The sequence below is a fragment of the Meles meles genome, chromosome 8, assembly GCF_922984935.1.
Source record: "Meles meles chromosome 8, mMelMel3.1 paternal haplotype, whole genome shotgun sequence".
Lineage (NCBI taxonomy): Eukaryota > Metazoa > Chordata > Mammalia > Carnivora > Mustelidae > Meles > Meles meles.
Window position 1 is genome coordinate 64,262,864 of NC_060073.1, and position 18,562 is coordinate 64,281,425.

Below are 18,562 nucleotides of genomic sequence, written 5' to 3' on the forward strand. Positions count from 1 at the left end.
GTACTGCTAATATGAATCTGGAGCGTTTAACACAACAACATTGAGTGAACCATAAAATAGGCTATGAAACAAGATTAGAAAAAGGATGTTCTGCCACACTTTAAAAGGGAAGGTTGTAAGACAGATCATCTAACAGCACAAGCCTTTCTTTCCTCCATCCATCCTTTGTGCCTAAAATTCAAGTAGCTGATGTAAACCCCAACTCTGCTAAGACAAGAGTGATCTTAGGTTATGAAGGCTCCCAGCACCTACTGGATACCATCCCAGACAGGAGCACCTCACAAGGCTACTCAGGAAGAGAGTAGGAGAAATGCAAAACATTACTCACCAACCGCAATGAAATATTACTCACCACCAGCAATGTACAGTAGGCAGCCAGGATCCCAAATAAACTCAGCAAAACAATGGACCAAAAGAACCAGTATCCTGTACCTAGAAAAATGACCCTGAAAAAATGTGTTTCAAACTTTAAAACATAGCAGAAATTAATAGTGTCTGTGTCAAGGGTGGGGAACAAGACTGGACTAAATGGAGCATAAGAAAATGGAAGGAGAGAAGAGAAGCAATCTGAGAACAGATCTGTGAAGAGCTTTGGAAATATTTGGTTGAGAAGTTCTAACTTTATTCTAGAGGCAACTGGGTACTTTACTGGGAGGGGAGTCTGTAATAGTGGTAGGATATTTTAAAGTTATTTAGAATATATACTCAAAAATTATGTCCCCTTCAAAAAAATAATAATACAGAAATACTGGAAAGTAAAAAGAGAAAAAGTCATCCATAAGTTCACCACCTCAATAAAATTGATATTTTCCATGCTGGCAGTTTCTTTGACAATTTGCATATGTTTTCTATCATGCTTGTAACCATAGCTACTGTATTAATTACTCTATGCTAGAGCTAAGAGATTTGGGCCTTTTAAAAACAGTTCAAGGGGCACCTGGGTGGCTCAGTGGGTTAGGCCTCTGCCTTCGGCTCAAGTCATGATCTCAGGGTCCTGGGATTGAGCTCTGCATTGGGCTCTCTGCTCACTGGGGAGCCTGCTTCTCCCTCTCTGCCCACTTGTGATCTGTCTAATAAATAAATAAAATCTTTAAAAAAAAAACCACGCAAAAAATAGTTCAAATGTGTTCTGTTCTGAAAGTAGGTTATGAGAGAAACCTGATAATGATTTGCTAAGAGAAACAGTGTTATACTTGGTCTAGATATTACATGTCAAATAATTTAGACTCATTTCCAGATAACAGAAATTACCTTCTCTCAATATAAAACCTAGAGAAATTATATTTTAATATTAAAAAACATAGATTAATGAACATATAACCACATTAAAAAAAAAAACAAAGGAAATTCTCTTTGGTCAGGGGCTATAAGACACACCCAGAAGAAAGAAACAGGGAAGTAGTCACCATATTGAGAAGTATCACAAATCAAGGCACCAGGAACAGCATTTGGTAGAAGATAAGCTTATAACCAAAAATCAGGAATCATCAAGTGTCAACAAACGAATCCAATAAAGCTGACAAACAGAGTAACTTGCATCCAAGAAAACAGAGCAATAGAGCAATCAGAAAAGAATTTAAGAATTTTAGAGAAATAAAGGAAGGACTAATATCCACGTAACAAGAATATGTTTTTGCTTTTTTTTTTTTAAGATTTTAAGCAATCTCTATATCCAACATGAGGACTGAATTTACAACCCCAAGATCAAGAGCCACATGTTCTACTGACTGAGCCAGGCAGGGGCCCCAAGAATATGATGTTTTAATATAAGCACAGGGATAATCAAAACAATCAAAGTTCTTGAAAGAAAATGAAAGATGGACTTACTATCAGTCTAGATACAGCCAAAGGATTAATCAAATAGCTTAAACAAGAAATGGCATAGGCTTTGCTTTCAAGTAAGAATGGAAAGCTAAGGTTTGCCATTTAATGGTGCCTCTAACTTTTCTAATCATTTCTCTGGCCACATTGGATTTTTTTTCCACTTCTTTTCAATCTTCTTTTGCATATTCAATCCCATGTAAATATTATTATTAGTTTAGTTCAGCTCAAAACTCTCTCACTGGGGTGCCTGGGTGGCTCAGTGGGTTAAACCTCTGTCTTCAGCTCAGGTTGTGATCTCACTCAGGTCCTGGGATCGAGTCCCACATAGGGCTTTCTGCCTGCTTGTGATCTCTCTCTCTGTCAAATAAATAAATAAAATCTTTAAACAAAAAAAAACAAAAACAAAAAATAAAACTCTCTCACCAAACTCAAGTGAAGTGCTCATCCACCAGCTATGAACTTCAGGCAAAGGAAGAGCTGTGATTTTTTTTCCCTCCCTCCCTTTTCTACTTCTTCTTGTCCCATTCATCTGTACTCACTCTTGGTGATGGTTTGGGGCAGAAGGCAGATAACAAAAGTGAGAAGAATGAAAAAGAGTAAGCTTGGGGCCCCTGGGTGGCTTAAGCATCTGCCTTTGGTTCAGGTCATGATCCCAGAGTCCTGGGATAGAGCCCCCAGAGGGCTCCCCGCTCAGCTGGAAGCCTGCTTCTCCCTCTCCCCTTCCCCCTGCTTGTGTTCCCTCTCTCATTGTGTCTCTCTGCATCAAATACATAAAATCTTTAAAAAAAAAAAAAAAAAGAGTAAGCTTGAGTGACTGACTACACATCAGTGGGAATTGAAAAAGCAAGTCTTTCTTGGTCATCACTCCTTTAATCTGGGAATATATAGTTGCTGATGAATATGCAGTAGGCTCACTCTATATGGACTGTCCAATTTGGGCTTCTTATGACTTAGTATTTTCAAGCAGCATTCTCTCTGTTCTAGGTCATTTGTTTTATATACACCTAGCACCATAATCACATGTCCCTTTTCTCTAACCTACAATAGAGAAAGCCTGTTAGGACAGCCTAGTCAACGCAACTTTGTCTAAATCCACATTTATTGCACTGGTGCTTAAAGAAATCTTCCAGGACCCCATCTCTGCTTTCTCATAGCTGCACAACGCAGCTTTCTTGCATCTTCCCCCAATGCATATCTTCCATACTGCAATTACATTAGTACCACCAATTGTTAGCTGACAGTAAGGTCTGAGGGGAAAAAAAGGCACATCATGGTGAGCCACTGGGAACTTTCACACAACATAAGGAATGGTGAGAAAAGTCTAACCCCACAATACACACAGGGGTATCAAGGGACCAATAAGCAGTGAAGTACTACGCAACCAAGATTCAAGTAAAAGAGGAAATCCACAGACATAACCTGCCATTTGAGTTATTCTCTAGAAGTGGCTGAGATAAGGAGGGCTTCCTGTATCTTGTAGGATTAGGAGAACAAACAAGTGAGAGTGTAATCTGATAAACACTATACACTTTGATTTAGGACCTTCCAAGCCTCTATCCTAGGAATAAGCACAAACCAGAAATACACTGCTTTGGGGGGAATGAATCCTAGCTTTGAACCATTTAAGTACATCAAACTGAATTAAGGTGAATAGGATTTGCTAATACACCTAGTTACTTGTCAGAGAAACTGAGAGGACATAATGAAATTCAAGGCCTCAAATTACCTATTCAAACTTTTTATATACAATGTCTGGCACTCAAGCAAAACAATCAGGCATTCCAGGGGAGGAGATGACATTAGCGAATGCCTAAATAAACAAGGACAAGTGGGGCACCTGGGTGGCTCAGTCGGTTAAGTGTTCAACTTTTTATCTCAGCTCAGATCTTAATGTCAGGGTTGTGAGTTTAAGCCCTGTGTTGGGCTCTATGCTGGGCATGGAGCCTACTTAAAAGAGGAGGGAAGGAGGGCGCCTGGGTGGCTCAGTGGGTTAAGCTGCTGCCTTCGGCTCAGGTCATGATCTCGGGGTCCTGGGATCGAGTCCCGCATCAGGCTCTCTGCTCAGCGGGGAGCCTGCTTCTCTCTCTCTCTGCCTGCCTCTCTGCCTACTTGTGATCTCTCTCTGTCAAATAAATAAAATCTTTAAAAAAAAAAAAAGGGGGAGGGAAGGAGGGAGGACAACATGAAAAGATCTTCAGCAAATCTAGGTAAGAAAGATATCAGACACAGACTTCTAAATAAATATCCTTAAAATGTTTAGACTGGGACAAAATTAAGAATTTCAGTAGAGAATTAACTATTTAAAAGGAGATTAATTTAAAAAATAAAAGAATATGTTAAACAAAAGATAGGTCAGAAAAAATTTCAAGAATGAAACAGAGACAAATGGGCAAATAAACAAAAAATTCATAAGATTTTCATTCATAAGGCACTCGGGGATAAAAAAGTTCTAATACACATAAAATTAAAGTTTCAAAAGTAGAGATGATTTAAAAAATGGGGTAAAAATAATACTTAAAAAGACAGTGGCTGAAAATTTTTCCAAAATGATTAAAATATTTTACTGTTCTGGGATCAGTCAGGAGAGGATTTATTGTAGGGATTAGACTTTATGCTATTTCGAAGCCAGTAGAGAAGGCTATATAAGGCTGTTACATCTGTTCTGATATTTGGCCTAAAGTTGCTAGAAGTCAGGCCAGCAGTTGGGAAGTAAAAATGAACATGACATATGAGAGAACTAAAACCCATAACGAGCAACTGGAATGCACAAAGACAAACTAAAACTCCTCAGGACACACTGGAATCCGTGAGGACAGATAATGGGACGTGTGTCTGTCTATCACTGGGTCAAGCATTTAGTTAAGCTGGTCCATGGTATTGCCGCCTCCACATCCATTTTGTTTGGCCACATGGCCTGCAGGGATCTTAAACTGACACTAGCTCCCTCAGGGAAGCACATGTTCTGTATAGCATCCCACAAAGTCAGAAGCAAATATAAGTTTCTGATAGGTCTCTCCCAGCAGCCCTTGGGATCAAGTTTCCTCTGCTTCCTAGTGCCTATATGCCTTATATGCTCCTTAGATAAGATTCTCACTGTGCTTACCAAATTCCTGCTCTTTTTGTTTGAACTGACCAATTTGGCCCTAGACCAGGAACCCCAAACACTCCACCCAATGAACCTAATAAAGACATGTACCCCAGGTCCTGCCTCTCTTTCTGATTGCACTCTTCCTTGACCTTCTATGTGCCCCTTGGAAGTGTGCCATGTACTTCCTCCAGTATTTTTAAATATTCCATACATACACACACACACATACATACACACACATACACACATATATATATATAATGTATATATAAAGATATATAAGAAATCTTTTGATTTCTCTGGTGGTCTGTTGCTGAACCACCACTACCAGTATCATTGCCTGACACATCATCCAGCTCCCTGTGCTCCACGTAACCGATGTGTTAAGTTTAACAAGGTTATAATACACTGCCTCTAACCTTGATGATAAGAGTGAACTATAGAAAAATTTGGTGCCTTTTATTACTGTGGCCTAGGACATGAAGAAACTAAAAACGATCTGGCAAGGTCAAGGAGTATATGGGCTGAGGTGCCACCCCATGCCAACTAAGTGAACTATCAGATACTGACATTGCATGAAGGCTGCCACAATGCCTGCCATAATAACCTTCAGAGTATAAAACAGTGACTTCTGACTCACTTCCTACATCCAAATTATATGCAAATTTCTCTTGTGACTCATCCTAACCCAATCCTACACTGAAAAATGAAATTCTCAGAAACGTAGTTTTAGTTTAGCTGGCCCAGAAAGTACACTATCACAGTCCACTCAAGGTCAACTTGGTATCCATTCACACCTCTACTAACTACTCTTATTCTCTAAGATGATGCAATTATCTCTCATACAACTAAACATACATCAATCCTCTCTCCGAAAGAGGTTAGAGTTCTCACCAATAGGCGATGGTTATACCTCTAATTTAAGTACCAGTATATAATTAACTACTATTAACACATCCTATTTTGAAAGGTAGAAGAATGGAAGAAGAGAAAAAATATATATACATGGGGGATATATATCATACATGTGTGTCTGTGTGTATATAGTGAGAGAGAGGAAGGGAGGAAAGAAGTGAAGGAGGGAGGGATGGGCCAGCAGAATTCTGGCTGCCATTTGTCCTCTGGTGTTACACCAGTAATAATGGTATGTTAGATGGTAAAAGGAACTTTGCAGATGTAATTAAGGGTTACTAATTAGCTGATTTTAAAATAGGGAGATTAGAGTCTGCCAGAAAGATGGCAGAGGAGTAGGAGACCTAAATTTTGTCTGGTCCCAGGAATTCAGGTAGATAGTTATCAAACCATTCCAAACACCTACAAACTCAACAGGAGACTGAAGAGAAGAGCAGCAATTCTATGAACAGAAAAGTGACCACCTTCTGGAAGCAGGACATGCAGAGAAGTGAATCCAAGGCAATATACAGGAAGATTGGGGCTGGGGGGAGAGAAGCTTCCATCAGCCAGCTACCGATAAGTGAGAGCACAGCAGAGCACAAAATCACTGAAGTTTTAAATGTCTGCTGAACAGACAGTGGCTAAGTGGGGTGGGAGCAGCGGGGGGCAGGGGGAATGTGGTGTGGAATCTTCACTGGGTCAGTGTGGTCTCAGGATCCTCGGGATCACAGAAAGTCTGGAAGTGCCTGAGTGTGGCAGAGCTCCTATGTATTGGAGTGGGAAAGCCGGCTGCAAAGACAGAGCCAAGGAGTGGGCTCTCAGATCAGGGTTGCCATAAACGGTCATCTGCGGCAGTCGGCCTCTGTGAGCAGGGCCCACCAGGTCCAGGGAGACCCAACCCCCTTCCTCCACTGTGAGGAGCTGTGCTGATGTACACTGCAGGAATCTGCTGGGTTTGGAGACAACAAACGGGGTCATGTGCCAGACAGAAACAGTCACAGGCCGGGTGAGCACGAAGTGCAACCAGAGATGAGGGAGACAGGAGTGACTGACTGCTTTTCTCTGAGGGCACTGAGGAGTGGGGGACTGAGTTCTTAGCTCCTCCGGCGGGAGATTGGAGGTTGCCATTTTCATTCTCGCCCTCCAAAGCTGTACAGAAAGTGTTTGAGGAACAAAAGCTACTGAGAGCAAACCCAAGCAGATTACTTAGTCTGCAACCCCCCCCACCCCGCCCCTGCAAGGGTGGTAAAATGCCACCTCAGGCAAATTTGACAATCACTGCAACAGGCCCCTCCCCCAGAAGATCAGCAAGACCATCCAGCCAAGACCAAGTTTACAGATGAATGAGAACTACAAAACTTCAGCGCTAGGGAAATAGAGCACATAGAATTCATACCTTTTTCCCCATGATTCCTTAGTGTTTCAAAGTTAAATTTTTTAAGTTTTTTTTATTAATTTATTTGACAGAGAGAGATCACAAGTAGACAGAGAGGCAGGCAGAGAGAGAGAGAGGGAAGCAGGCTCCCTGCAGAGCAGAGAGCCCGATGCGGGACTCGATCCCAGGACCCTGAGATCATGACCTGAGCAGAAGGCAGCGGCTTAACCCACTGAGCCACCCAGGGGCCCCAAAGTTAAATTTTTAAAATTTTCTTTTTTTTTTTTCCCATTTCTCTTTTTTGAATTTTTCCTCTTCCCTATATTAACAAACATCAATATCTTTTTTAAAAATTTTTTTAATTTTTGTTTTTATATTAATATTCTATCCCTTCTTTGTATTTAACCTTATTTTTATGTACATATAGGATTTTCTTTCTTTCAAATTATGGGATACAGTTTCTTCTAACAAACCAAAATATACCCCAAATCTAGTGTATGGCTTTGTTCTAGTCTCCCCCCAAACAACTTCTCCCCCTTTTTATTTATTAACTTTTTTCTTTCTTTTCTGAACCAATTTATAAATTCCTCTTTTAAAATCTTTTTTAATTTCCATCTTTACATTTGTAGTCCATACCGTCACTGTGCTTAGCCTTATTTTTGCTTATATATATGTTTTCCTTTCCTTAAAATTGTGTGAGGCAGTTTCTTCTAACAAACCAAAATACACCCACAATCAAGTGGGTGGCTCTATTCTATTCACCAGCTTAATCATTCATACATATTTTTTCCCTTTATCCCCTCCCCTTCCCCGTTTTGGATTTCTTATGACTTGGTTAGTGTATATTTCTCTGGGATCGTTGTTAACCCTTTTAGCATTTTGTTCTTTCATCTGTCCTTCTCGGGACAAAATGACAAAACTGAAAAACTCACCTCAAAAACAAGAACAAGAGGCTGTACCCACTGCTAGGGACCTAATCAACATGGACATTAGTAAGAAATCAGAACCAGAGCTCAGAATGATGGCTAAAAAGATACTAGCTGGGCTTGAAAAAAGCACAAAACATACTAGAGAATCCCTTTCTGGGGAAACAAAAGAACTAAAATTTAACCAAACTAAAATCCAAAAAATGGAGGCTCTAACAGCTAGGATAAATGAGGCAGAAGACAGAATTAGTGATATAGAAGACCAAATGATGGAAAATAAAGAAGGGGAGATAAACAACTACTGGATCACGAGGGAAGAATTCGAGAGATAAGTGATACCAGAAGACAAAACAATATTAGAATAACTAGGATCACAGAGGAAGAAGAAAGAGAGAGAGAGCCTGAAGGTATACTGTAGCAAATGACAGCACTCATGTGGGGAGGAAACAGGCATCAAAATCCAGGAGGCACAGACAACGCCCACCCAAAATCAAAAAAATAGGTCCAAACCCCATTATCTAATAGTAAAACTTACAAGTCTCACAGACAAAGAGAAAATCCTGAAAGAGCTTGGGACAAGATATCTATAACATACAAAGGCAGAAATATTAGATTGGCAGCAGACCTATCCACAGAGACCTGGCAGGCCAGAAGGGACTGGCATGATATATTCAGAGCACTAAATGAGAAAAATATGCAGCCAAGAATACTATATCCAGCTAGGCTCTCTCTCACTGAAAATAGAAGGAGAGAGAAAAAGCTTCCAGGACAAACAAAAACTAAAAGACTTTGCAAACACAAAACCAGCCCTACAGGAAATATTGAAAGAGGTCCTCTAAGCAAAGAGAAAGCCTAAAAGTAACAGACAAGAAAGAAACAGAGACAATATACACTTAACAGTCACCTTACAGGCAATACCATAGCACCAAATTCATCTCTCAAAAGCTACCCTGAATGTAAATGGGCTAAAGGCCCCAATCAAAAAACACACAGTGTCAGAATGGATTAAAAAAAAACAAGAGCCAACAATATGCTGTCTGCAAGAGACTCATTTTAGATCGAAAGACACCTCCAGATTGAGAGGGAGGGGGTGGAAAAAAATTTACCAAGCTAATGGACATCAAAAGAAAGCTGGGGTGGCAGTCCTCTATCAGAAATTATATCTGAAGCCACAGACTATCAGAAGAGTTGAAAAAGGACACTAGGTCATACTTAAAGGGTCCTTACAACATGAAGATCTAACAATTTTAAATATCTATGCCCCTAACATGCGAGCTGCCAATTATTTAAACCTATTAATAACAAAATCAAAGAAACACATTGACAATAATACAGTAATTAGCAGGGCACCCTAACACCACCCCCCAACTGAAATGGACAGATCATCTAAACAAAAGGTCAGCAAGGACATAAAGGCTTTGAATGACACACTGGATCAGATGGACATCACAGATACATTCAGAACATTCCATCCCAAAGCAACAGAACACACATTCCTCTCTAGTGCTCATGGAACATTCTCCAGAATAGATCACATCTTGGGGACACAAATCAGGTCTCAACCAGTACCAAAAGACTGGGATCATTCCCTGCTTATTTTCAGACCACAATGCTCTGAAGCTAGAACTCAGTCACAAGAGGAAAGTTGGAAAGAACACAAATACATGGAGGCTAAAGAGCATCCTACTAAAGAATGAATGGGTCAACCAGGAAATTAAAGAAGAATTGAAAAAATTCAAGGAAACAAATGAAAATGAAAACACAACTGTTCAAAATCTGTGGGATGCAACAAAAGCAGTCCCAAGAGGAAAGTATATAGCCATACAAGCCTTTCTCAAGAAACAAGAAAGGTCTCAAATACACGACCTAACCCTACACCTAAAGAAGCTAGAGAAAGAACAGCAAAGAAAGCCTAAACCCAGCAGAAGAAGAGAAACAATAAACATTACAGCAGAAATCAGTGAACTAGAAACCAAAAGAACAGTAGAACAGAGCAACAGAACTAGGAGCTGGTTCTGTGAATGAATTAATAAAACTGATAAATCCCTGGCCAGACTTACCAAAAAAAGAAAGAGAAAGGACCCAAATTAATAAAATCGTGAATGAAATAGGAGAGATCACAACCAACACAAAAGAAAGACAAACACTTACAAGAACATATCACAAGCAACTATACACCAGCAAATTAGACCATCTGGAAGAAATGATTGCATTCCTAGTGACATATAAGCTACCAAAACTGAACCAGGAAGAAACAGAAAACCTGAACAGACCCATAATTAGTAAGGAGAGTGAAGCAGTCATCAAAAATCTTCCAACTGGGGCACCTGGGTGGCTCAGTGGGTAAAAGCCTCTGCCTTCAGCTCGGGTCATGATCCCGGGGTCCTGGGATTGAGCCCCACGTCGGACTCTCTGCTCAGCGGGGAGCCTACTTTCCTCTCTCTCTTTCTGCCTGCCTCTCTGCCTACTTGTGAGCTCTGTCTGTCAAATAAATAAATAAATAAATAAAAATCTTTTTAAAAAATTAAAAAATAAAATCTCCCAACAAACAAGAGCCCAAGGCCAGACAGCTTCCCAGGGGAATTCTGCCAAACATTTAAAGAAGAATTATTATGTATTCTCCTGAAACTGTTCCAAAAAACAGAAATGGAAGGGAAACTCTCAAACTCATTTTATGAGGCCAACTTACCTTGATCCCAAAACCAGAAAAAAAAAACACCAAAAAAGACAATTACAAACCAATATCCTTGATGAACACGGATCCAAAAATTCTCATCAAAATACCAGCCAATGGGATCCAACAGTACATTAAAAGGATTATGCACCACAATCAAGTGGGATTTATTCCTGGGCTTCAACGTTGGTTCAACATCGGCAAATAGATCGATGTGATTCTATTCATTAATAAAAGAAAGAACAAGAACCATACGATATTCTCAATAGATGCTGAGAAAGCATTTGACAAAGTACAGCATCCGTTCTTGATCAAAACTCTTCACAGTGTAGGGATAGAGGGTATATATCTCAATATCATCAAAGCCATCTGTGAAAAATACACAGTGAATATCATTCTCAATGGGGGAAACCTGAGAGCTTTTCCCTACTACAAAAGACCTTGAACAGCCAAAGCAATATGGAAAAAGTACAAAGTTGGAGGTATCATACTCCCTGATTTCAGACTGTTTACAAATCCATAGTAATCAAATCAGTATGGTACCAGCATTGAAAACAGAAACACACATCAATGGAACAGAATAAAGAGCCCACGTATATACATGGTCAATTAATTTATGGCAAAGAAAACAAAAACCAAGAATATACAATGAGGAAAGGGCGGTCTCTTCCATAAACTGGGTAGCCACATGCAAAAGAATCAATCAGTAGCACTCTATTATACCATACACAAAAATCAACTCAAAATGGATTATTAAAGATTTGAATGTAAAAGTTGAAATCATGAAACTCCTGGAAGAAAACATAAGATAAGCCTAACTTCCTTGACATCCATCTTGGTGATAGTTTTTTTGGATTTGACACCAAAAGCAAAGGCAACAAAACAAACAAGCGGGACTACATCAAACTAAAAAGCTTCTGCCCAGCAAAGGAAACCATCAACAAAATGAAAAGAAAACCTACCAAAAGGAACAAAAACATATTTGCAAAAAACATCTGCAAAACATATACCTGAGTAAGTGGTTAGTATCCAATATACATAAAGAACTCATACAATTCAATAGCAAATAAATAATCCAATTAGAAATGGGCAGAGGATCTAAACAGACATTTTTCCAAAAAAGACATATAGAACAACAGTTACATGATAAGGTACATAAAAGTTATAGCATATGGAATACAGTCAATGGTACTGCAATAGCATTGTATGGTGGTCGACGATAGCTATATTTGTGGTGAGTACTGCATACAGAGCTGTTGAATCATATGAAACTAATATGTGTCAACTACACATCAATAAAACCAACAAACCAAAAAAAAAAACCTCAATGGATAGGAAAAAAAAGAGGAATATGAGCCAAGATGGGGGAAAATGTGTTAATATGAGTGTAAGGGCTATTAATACAAGTATACAGACATAGAAGGGGCTTGGTCCAGTTCACATCCCATTGTGCTCCAATCCTGATTCCATTCTTGTGAAGAACAATAAGCTCACCCAGAGATGAACATTCTTGTATACAATGAACATGTTAAATGCTTGAGTTGTTTAGGATAGAGAATATTTAGGGGAACGATGGCTGTCTCCAGTTGTCCTACACTGGGTGAGATGCCAGATGGCCAAACCAAGACCAGTGAGTAAAAGTCAGAGGGAAACCATATGATAATTGAGAAGGGAGTTGAGGGAAATTGGAGGGGGGAGATGAACCATGAGAGACTATGGATTCTGAAAAACAATCTGAGGTTATTGAAGGGGCAGGGGGTGGGAGGTTGAGGGAGCCTGGTGGTGGGTATTAAGGAGGGCACGTATTGCATGGAGCACTGGGTGTGGTGCATAAGCAATGAATTCTGTTACACTGAAAACAAATTAAATTTAAAAAAAAAAGTCGGAGGGAGGGCAGATTTCAGCTTATTATATGACAGACGGAGATCACAAGTAGGCAGAGAGGCAGAGAGAGAGGAGGAAGCAGGCTCCCCGCTGAGCAGAGAGCCTGATGCGGGGCTCGATCCCAGGACCCTGGGATCATGACCTAAGCCGAAGGCAGAGGCTTTAACCGACTGAGCCATCCAGGCGCCCCTGATTTCAGCTTATTATAATAAAGAGCTCCTAAACACTTAGAGCTCTCTAAGTAGGGAAAGACTGAAACACAAAACAGTATGTGCCTACCACTTGAAGTTTTAATCAGAGATTAGAAGACCGCCTGGAAAGAATATTTTCAAATATGTGTACAGTGTAGGGTTTTGGGACATTGGCTCCAAGATCCCTCTGACTCTGTAATTCTACATCTTTGGATGGGATTTTGCTAAGACTCCTATATACTAACCACCCCCCCGAACACATGCACCCCTCTCACACAGTTAAGTATGCTTCACTTGCTGTGTACACTACTGAAACATTTTTCCTGAAGAAAAGAATAGTCATCTACTACAATAAAATACTTTTTTTTATTATTTTACAGTTTGTGAACAGTGGTATTTAAACGAGACTTTCCCATTTGTTCCTCAAAACAGTCTCATGAAATGGATAGAGCCAGAGTTTTTTCTTTCTCTCATACATGCACATATATGCAAATGTGTGTGTCCAGACATGAATACACAAAAATGCATACAAAGACCCATGCCAAAATACACAGCCAAGGTGAATTTCAACCTTTACTGTGATCATAACTGTTGCTTATCAAATGTAGTTATTTGCTATTTTTAAAAGTCAATCCAGTGAAATATGAATAAGCTCCACAGGTTTTGCCAATGTCAATTTTCTGGTTTTAATATCATGCGACAGTTTTACAAGATGCTAATATCGCGTGAAGCTGGGTAAAGAGTGCATGGGACCTCCCTGTACATTTCTTTTCCACTTCCTGTGAATCTACAGTCATTTCCAAATGATTTTTTTTTAAATAGAGAGAGCCCAAGAAAATCAAACTAAAACATGACATCCCACTGTCATTCATGGGAGGACAAGTAGGGCAGAGGAAGGCAGAAGATGGGAAATAAAAAGCACAAGAACTTTAAAAATAAGTGAAAAATAATAATTTTTAATAAATATTTAATAAATAAAAGCACAAGAACTTTAAAAATAAGTCACAGTGAAAAAATAAATTAGAAAAATAAAAATAAATCATAATGAAAACAGGCCTAAAAGATTTTAAAAACAAACAAGTGGGACTACATCAAAATAAAAAGCTTCTGCAAAGCAAACCATCAACAAAATGAAAAGGCAAACTACTCGGGGCACCTGGGTGGCTCTGTGGGTTAAGCCTCTGCCTTCGGCTCAGGTCATGATCTCAGGGTCCTGGGATGGAGCCACACATCAGGCTCTCTGCTCCACAGGGAGCCTGCTTCCCCCTCTCTCTCTCTCTGCCTGCCTCTCTGCCTACTTGTGATCGCTCTCTTTGTCAAATAAATAAATAAATAAAATCTTTAAAAAAAAAAAGGCAAACTACCAAAAGAAAGAAAATATTAGCAAATCATATATCTGATTAATACTCAAAATACATAAAAACTCCTATGATTTAACAGCAAATAAGCAATCCAGTTAAAAAAGGGCAGAGACATGGTAAGTGCTGTGAAGTGTGTAAGCCTAATGATTCAGAGACCTGTACCCCTGGGGCAAATAATACATTGTATGTTAATAAAAATAATAAGTTAAAATGCATTTAAAAAAGGGACAGAGGATCTGAGCAGACATTTTTCCAAAAGACATTCAGGCCAACAGATGCATGAAAAGGGGTTCAATATCATTAATCATCAGGCAAACGCAAATCAAAACCACAATGAGACCTGTTAGAATGGCTATCACCAAAAGCCAAGGTAACAAATGTGTGAGGATGTGGAGAAAAGGGAAACCTTTGTGCATTGTTGGTGGAAATCCAAACTGGTGTACCCACTCTGGAAAACAATATGGAGGTTCCTCAAAAAATTAAAAATGGAAATACCATGTGACCTACCAATTCCACTTTAAGGTATTTATCCAAAGAAAATAAAAACACTAATTCAAGAAAACATATGTACCCCTATCTTCAGTGCATTATTAATAATGGCCAAGATACGGAAACTAAGTATCCATCAATGGATTAATAAAGAAAAATGTGGTATATATACATAATGGAATATTATTCAGCCATAAAAAAGAATGAAATCTTGCTATGTGCAACATGGATGGACCCTGAGAGTATTATGCTAAGTAAAACAAGTCAGAGAAAGACAGGCAGCATATAATCTCATTTATATGTGAAATCTTAAAAAAACAAAACAAAAAACAAAAATCAAGCTCACATATACAAAGAACAGACTGGTGGTTGCCAGAGACAGGGGGGCAGTAGGCAGGCAAAATGGGTGCAGGGAGTCAAAAGGTACAAATTTTCAGTTATAAAATAAGTCATGGGGATATAACGCAGAGCATGGTAACTATAATTAATAATACTGTATTGTACATTTAAAAGTTGCTAAGAGTAAATTTTAAAAGACTTCATCATAAGAAAAAAAATTTGCAACTATGTATAGTGACAGATATTAACTAGGCTTACATGATGATTATTTTGCAATATATACAAACATGAAACAAATGTGTTGTACACCTAAAACTAATATAAGGTTGTGTGTCAATTAAACCTCAATTTAAAAACAAAGTGTTATGGCACCTGGGCGGCTCAAGTAAATTAAGGGTTTGCCTTTGGCTCAGGTCATGATCCCAGGGTCCTGGTATCAAGCCCTGCAACTGGCTTCATGCTCATCAGGGAACCTGCTTCTCCCTCTGCCCCTCCCCCTGCTCAAGCTCACTCTCTTTCGCGCTCTCAAATGAGGATATAGAGAAAGGATAACACTTGTGCACTGCTGGTGGGAATATAAACTGACAGAGCCACTGTGGAAACAGTATGAAGCTTCCTCAAAAAAATTAAGAATAGAACTACCATACAATTCAGCAATTCCACGTCTGGGTATTTATCCAAAGGAAATGAAAACATTAACTCAAAAAGATATGTAACCCCCATATTCTTTGTAGCATTATTTATAACAGTCAAGACATGGAAACAACCTAAGAGTCTACTGGTAGATGAACTGATAAAAGATATGAGAGGTGTGTGTGCATATTTCTAAAAAGAAAATTAATTGAACAAGTTTTAACACTTAATGATTAAATTAAAACAAAACAAATCCTATCTAGAAAATTAATAAAAATTATTCAAAATAAGAATAGCTAATGCTATCAATGACAGGTTAAAATAGAAACTCTCAGGGCTCCTGGGTGGTTCAGTTGATTGAGCATCCAACTCTTGATCTAGGCTCAGGTCATGACCTCAGGGTCATGAGATTGAGTCCCAACTTGGCTCCACAATGGGTGTGGAGCCTGCTTAAGATTCTCTCTCCTTGGGGCGCCTGGGTGGCTCAGTGGGTTAAAGCCTCTGCCTTCGGCTCAGGTCATGATCTCAGGGTCCTGGGATCGAGCCCCGCATCGGGCTCTCTGCTCCGCAGGGAGCCTGCTTCCTCCTCTCTCTCTGCCTGCCTCTCTGCCTTGTTGTGATTTCTCTCTGTCAAATAAATAAAATATTAAAAAAAAAAAAAAAGATTCTCTCTCCTTCCCTCTCCCTTAGCCCCTCCCCCACCTCCACTCAGGTGAACACACACACATGCATGCTCACTCCTTCTCTCTCTCTCTCTCACTAAAACAAACAAACAAAACCCAGAAACTCTCATATATCTGTCATGAATGAAAATCACTACCTTCTTTTGAGTAAGTACTTTAGCAACAGGCATAATGAATACTACAAATATTTATTCTTCTTGACTCAATAACACTACTTGGTGGAAATCTAGTCTAAGATCTATGTCAGAATACAAAGCTTTCTCTGCACTCCTATTTCATAAAAACAAAAAAAATGGAAACATAATGCATAACAATAAAAAGTATTTAAGTGTATTAAAGCATCCTCATGTCATGAAATATTTTGCAACCATTTTAAATGATATTCAACCATTTTAAATGATATTCAGTTATTGGTAATTTGTCAAAATCTTTCTTACTATCTTAAATGAAAAGGAAAAACAAAATTACATGTTTTGTATGGTATGAATGCAATAATATAAAAATAAGTGTAGAAAAAAATGCTGGGAAATATACCAACAAGTGATTGTCACTCAAGAATAAGACAAAGCAGATTTTTATATTTTTCAAATTTTTATATTTAAAGTAATAAACCAGGGGCGCCTGGGTGACTCAGTCAGTTAAGTGCCCACCTCTTGATTTTGGCTGAGGACATGATCTCAGGGTTGAGATCAAGTCCCAGGCTGTGTATGTGTGTGTGGAGCCTGCTTATGATTTTCTCTCTCTCTCCAACCCCTCTTCAAACAAAACAAAACAAAACACATTTTACTTCTGTTAAAATAAAGCTTAATTGTATTCCATTTAAAAAAAAAAAAGCCTCATATCCAAACATACCCCTTTCTCAGCCAAATACCAAATAGTGGGTAAGTTTGCAATCATCAGGCCAGAGAAACTGGAATTGCTGGGAGCAGTCCAGGATGAAGAGTTTGGCCATAGAAATGGATGCCCAGAAGGACACCCATTTCTGTGTTCAGAGTCCTAGGAAGCTCCCTGGGGACAGAAGGAAGAGGCAGAGGCCAGAGGTGAGGCAGAGACATGAGGGTTCATGGACAGAGATCATGAAGACCAAGTGCAGGCATTAGTAGCCCAGACAAAAAGACTGAGGAACAACGTTTCAGGGAGTCACTGGAATAGCTTCCACTGCACCAGATTCAGTCTCAATGTGGACGGTTAGCATCACAAGTGGTGGTGCTGAGCATCCTTCCTCCAAGTCAGAGTCAGGCCTCTCACCCACCCAGTGTCAAAAGACCAATTTTGTGACCCTCCCTCTTATGCCACCTGATCTTTTCAGCCTGAGGTACAATTCAGGTGGCCCACAAACCAAAGAGCCCCTATAGAAATGAAAATACAAAACATGAAACTCACCAGTCAAAGCCAAAGTATTCATTTGAAGTTTCTATCCACACGAACAGCAAAATCAAAGACAGCAAAAATGAAGTAATCAGAAATGGGTAAAATAACTTCTCTCTCTGGGAAGAGAAAGAAAAAAGTATAAATTAGTTCCATGTATCCACGTTACCTCAGCAGTGTCTGTATACACTTGTCAAAGTTCTGCAGAGTTGCAATGCCATGCATTATCCTCAGGAGGCTGGAGTGACCACTGTTGTCTCTTTACCCCTATGGAATTTGTATAAGCCTATTTAGAACATGTATTACACTTAACTGCGATTACATGTTTATCTGCTTGTATTCAGTGAGACAGTTTCTTCTCTGAAGAATAGGAACTTCAGTTACACACCTCCATCCTGCCAATGTCTAGCAGTTTCCAGTTTCTTTTTTTTACTACTTAAAAACTTATTTGTTTTGATTTTTATTTAATCAGTGTTCCAAGATTGTTTATGCACCATACCCAGTGCTCCATGCAATACGTGCCCTCCTTAATACCCACCACCAGGCTCACCCAACCCCCCACCCCCTTCCCTCTAAAACCTTCAGTTTGTTTCTCAGAGTCCACAGTCTCATGGTTTGTCTCCCTCTCCATTTCCCCCAATTCACTTTTCCTTTCCTTCTCCTAATGTCCTCCGTGTTATTCCTTATGCTCCCTCCCTGTTTTATACCTTCCAATGCATCCTCCACATGACCAAAAAACCATTCCAAAACACAGATCAGGCAACATCTGCTCACCATCTTTAGGGACTCCTTATGTCCTACATGGCAGAGATCAAATTCTTAAAAACAGTAAC

The 18,562-nt window shown here is 39.3% G+C and overlaps 1 protein-coding gene across 1 annotated transcript in view; it reads right to left on the reverse strand.

Annotated features, from left to right (window-relative positions):
* GDPD4 (glycerophosphodiester phosphodiesterase domain containing 4) overlaps positions 1 to 18,562 on the reverse strand; it is a 100,616-nt gene that overhangs the window by 80,785 nt on the left and 1,269 nt on the right. The window contains exon 2 of the mRNA XM_046015936.1: positions 353 to 466. Coding sequence (XP_045871892.1) covers positions 353 to 466 — 114 coding nt within the window. The remainder of the gene's footprint in view (positions 1 to 352; positions 467 to 18,562) is intronic.